The sequence below is a fragment of the Ipomoea nil genome, unplaced genomic scaffold (assembly GCF_001879475.1).
Source record: "Ipomoea nil cultivar Tokyo-kokei standard unplaced genomic scaffold, Asagao_1.1 scaffold3195, whole genome shotgun sequence".
NCBI lineage: Eukaryota > Viridiplantae > Streptophyta > Magnoliopsida > Solanales > Convolvulaceae > Ipomoea > Ipomoea nil.
Window position 1 is genome coordinate 720,557 of NW_017619623.1, and position 4,327 is coordinate 724,883.

The 4,327-nt window shown below is 35.1% G+C and overlaps 1 protein-coding gene across 1 annotated transcript; it reads left to right on the forward strand.

Moving 5' to 3' along the window:
• The first annotated feature begins 942 nt into the window (after positions 1-942).
• On the forward strand, positions 943-3,863 carry LOC109168228 (zinc finger BED domain-containing protein RICESLEEPER 2-like). The gene is made up of 4 exons (XM_019317268.1): positions 943-1,058; positions 1,592-1,961; positions 2,059-3,031; positions 3,118-3,863. The coding sequence occupies exons 1-4, from the start codon at positions 943-945 to the stop codon at positions 3,861-3,863; spliced, it is 2,205 nt and encodes a 734-aa protein (XP_019172813.1).
• Positions 3,864-4,327: the final 464 nt, after the last annotated feature.

Sequence of the window (4,327 nt, forward strand, 5' to 3'; positions counted from 1 at the left end):
CCCAATGAGAAGCGTGGTCAGCACCCCCACCCCGTGTCACTTATTAATGGGTTTAATCATATGTTAGAGGATTGTGGCCTTATTGATCTTGGTATGACAAGACGAAAATTTACATGGAAACGCGGTAGAGGAACAGAGAATTGGGTTGAAGAATGACTAGATAGAGCTGTTGCCAGGGCTGATTGGTGTAGTTTGTTTCCTCAAGCTACGGATTTTAATAAAGATGTCATCACATCTGACCATTCGTCTATACACATCGAAATCGAAGGACCACGCATTGCAAGACAGCGTCGTAAGTTCATGTTTGAAAATGCATGGCTGAAAGAAACATGGTGCAAAGATTGTATTGGGAATATGGAATGCATCTGTTGGGGAAATTGTTCCTATTCGTCTAAATATCTGTGGGGCTTTTTGTAACACCCCTAAATTTTTAAAAATTTTAAAGCTTATGGAATAAAGGCAAGTCTAACATTAATACCTAAACAGAGCATAAACTAAACATGATAGTTGGGGTGCTATGCCACACCCGAGCTGGAGAACCCAGATGCACAGGCTAAACTAGGGGTGTAAATGAGCCGAGCCGCTCGCGAGCCGCTCACGAGCGGCTCGGTCAACGCTCGGCTCGAGCTCGGTCAAAATCGAGCTCGAGCCGAGCTCGAGCGGCTCGTCAAATAAACGAGCACGAGCCGAGCCTAGATACTCTAGGCTCGTGGCTCGTCGAGCCGGCTCGCGAGCCGTATAATATATGGTATAATATAATTAAAATATATAAAAATAATAATTAATATTTAAAATTTAAAAGTCAAAGCTCAAAACTCAAAAGCCCTAGAATTCTAGCGCCTTCAGAATTTGATATTTTATATTTCGAGTTTCGACTGTCGAGAGAGACTTTGGCAGTTTCTATTCGAGTATTCGTCCACGACTCCACGCCTCCACGACTCCATGGTAGAGAAACTTCGACAGTTGCCGCCGGTGATTCACGACCAGACTTTGGCTCCAGGACATCGTCAACTCTGTCCACCCCCAGGGTTTCCGTCGCGAGGAAGCTATAATTCTAGGTATTCATACGTTTGCGTTATTGGAACCTTGATATAAAAAGAAGATATAATTCTAGGTATTCATATTTCATACGTTTGCGTTATTGAAACTTTGAATATATTAGTTCATTATGGTATTGATTCAATTTAGCTATATTCCAGTTTAGTTTCTTGGGATTAACTATATTGATTAACTATTGAAGATATAATCCAGTATTCCAGTTTCTTAATTTGTTAAATATATTAGTTTAGTTTGTTATGGAACCTTGAATATATTAGTTCATTATTGTTAAATATATTAGTTTAGTTTGTCATGGAACCTTGAATATATTAGTTCATTATTTATTTCTTATTGAAGATATAATCCATTTACTTGCAGCAATATAATTTTATAATCCAGTTTCTTAATTTGTTAAATATATAATCCAGTTCATTATGGTTATTATATTAGTTTCTTAATTTGTTAAATATATGAAAGTAAGGTACTAGAATATTGGATTAGTTGTTGTTGAATTGAGGTATGATAACTTGATGTCGTAACTGTTTTCCATTAGGCATGTGAGCATGTCTACCGATAATTCATCTGTCCCGCAAAATCCACACACTCTAAATAGTGTGGTTGGTGAAAGCAATGAAACTATTAATCAATCACATGAACAATCTGAAGGAGTTGAAAGAGTAGAATTACATTCAGATGATCATGACACACAACAAAATGAAGAAACACACGAGCAAGAATTTCAAACAAACAAGAGAAAAAAGACTTTAGGTGTGTGGATTGATTTTCATATGGTCGACATAGATGGAGTGCAGAAGGTACAATGTAATCATTGTCATCATCATTTCGCATTAACTAAATCGGGCACAACAACTAGCTACAAGAGGCATCAAGACAAATGCGTTAAGAGAAAGGCACATTTGAAGGTAAGTACTTAAATTTGAAAATAAATTTTTATATAGCTAAATTATTCTATTCATTATTAATAGTTATGGTATTGGTTTTGTACTTTGTACTTTGTAGGTCACCGATCAACAAACAAAGTTAAATTTTATGCCTAGTGATGGAGTTCCATCCTCCCTTCCTCCATTACATCGTGGAAATTTTAATATGGAAAGAATGAGGGAGTGTGCTGCTAATTGGATCATGATGCATGAACATTCGTTTACTATTTTGGAGGAAGCAGGATTTAACCTATTAATGAAAGAAGGATGGCCGGAGTGGAAAAAAATTAGTAGAAATACATGCAAAGCAGATTGTTTGCAGGTTTATGAGATTGAAAAGAAGAAGTTGAAGAACAATCTTGAAAGTGTTAGTAAAGTAAGTTTGACAACAGATTGTTGGAAGTCAAAAAATCAGAAGATTGAGTATATGGTTGTCACTGGACACTGGATTGATTCTTCTTGGAGGTTGCAAAAGAGAGTTTTAAACTTCATTAACATTCCACCACCGAGGGGAGGTCTTCAGCTTTCTGATTCTATATTTGGATGCATGAAAGAGTGGGGAATTGAAAAGAAAGTGTTTACAATTACAGTTGATAATGCTTCAAGTAACGATTCTGCTATTAGGTACATGAAGGATACACTCCAAAGGTCAAGAAGTTTGGTATGTGGGGGACGTTTGTTTCATGTTCGTTGTTGTGCACACATCTTGAACTTGTGTGTTCAAGATGGATTAGATGAGATTCAGAACATCATTAGTGATGTTAGAAATAGTGTGGAATATGTGAACCGGTCGGAATCAAGGCGTATACAATTTGCTAACTGTGTGCAACAATTGCAATTGAAAGATAGGAAATTGATTCGTGATTGTAAAACTAGATGGAACTCAACTTTTGAGATGTTAAGTTGTGCACTCAAGTTCAAAGAAGCTTTCAAGATGCTAAAAGATCGTGATCCTTTCTATGAGAGTTGTCCATTGGAAGATGATTGGGACAAGGTTGTCAAAGTTTGCTCAATTTTAGAGACTTTCTGGACAGCTACTCACATTATTTCAGGTTTGTTTCTTTTAATATATATTTTTTTAATTTAGTTAAGGTTGTGACTTGTGAATTGTGATTATCTGAATTCAAATTTATTTCAGGTTCTGAGTATCCTACTTCAAATTTGTTTCTTCAAGAAGTTCAAAAAATCAAATCAACATTGGATAGTCATGTAGATGATGAAGATGACTTTATTAAGGATTTGGTTAAAAGAATGAAGAAAAAGTTTGATAAATATTGGGGTGAGTGCAATTTGTTGATGGCTATAGGTGCTGTTTTTGATCCAACAAAGAAAATGCTTGCAGTTGAATTCTGTTTCCCTAGACTTTATTCTGATAAGGAAGCTAAGGAGAATATAGCAAAAGTGAAGGAGATCATCAATACTCTTTATGAAGAGTATGTTGCTGAATCAATGAACAAAGATAATCCTGAAAATCTAAGTTCTTCTAACACTTTTAGAAGCCAAGTCAGCCGCCAAAAGTCTACATATGCTTGGGAAGATTTTGAGGGATTTTGTGCCCAAGTTGAAACTTCAGTGCCTAAAAACTCTGAGTTAGTAGACTATCTAGAAAAAGCGCGTCTTAAGACTACTGAGGTTCCAAGCAACTTTTGTTCTTTAGATTGGTGGAAGATGCATAGACTGCAGTATCCAATATTGTCTCGAATGGCAGCAGATATTTTAGCTATACCTGTTAGCAGTGTGGCTTCAGAAGCAACATTTAGTGCTGGGACAAGGGTAATTGATTCGTATCGTGCATCATTGTTGCCTGAAACAGCCCAAGCTTTACTTTGTGGGGGTGATTGGCTAAGACATATACATGGAGTTACCAAAAACAAAGTAAGTTAACTTTTATGCTAAAAGATACATTATTTTTTAAAAAAATATTTGTTTAATTGTATACTTATTTTTATTTTATTTTTTTTGTAGAAAGAGAAATCATTCCAAGAAATATTTCTTCCGGCATCCAACTCATGAAAGTAAGTTACAAAGTAACATCTTTGTTTAACTATTTTTAATTAATTTCATTTATTATCTAATATTATTCATTTTTTTTTTGCAAGTTGAACAGATATTTCCTGTTTTGAACATATCCGGGACGAAATATATATGTACAAGGAATCAAGGACTACTACACTGTTGACTTGTGTTTTGTTGTGATTTGCAAACTTATTTTGAATGTTTTGAAGTTTGAACAATGTTATTCACTATCTTTTACTTCGTTGCAAAATTATTTTGATTGTTTTGATTTGAAGTTTGGATTATTTATGTATGGATAAAACAGAGTAGTTTAAATTTTAAATCAAACAGGT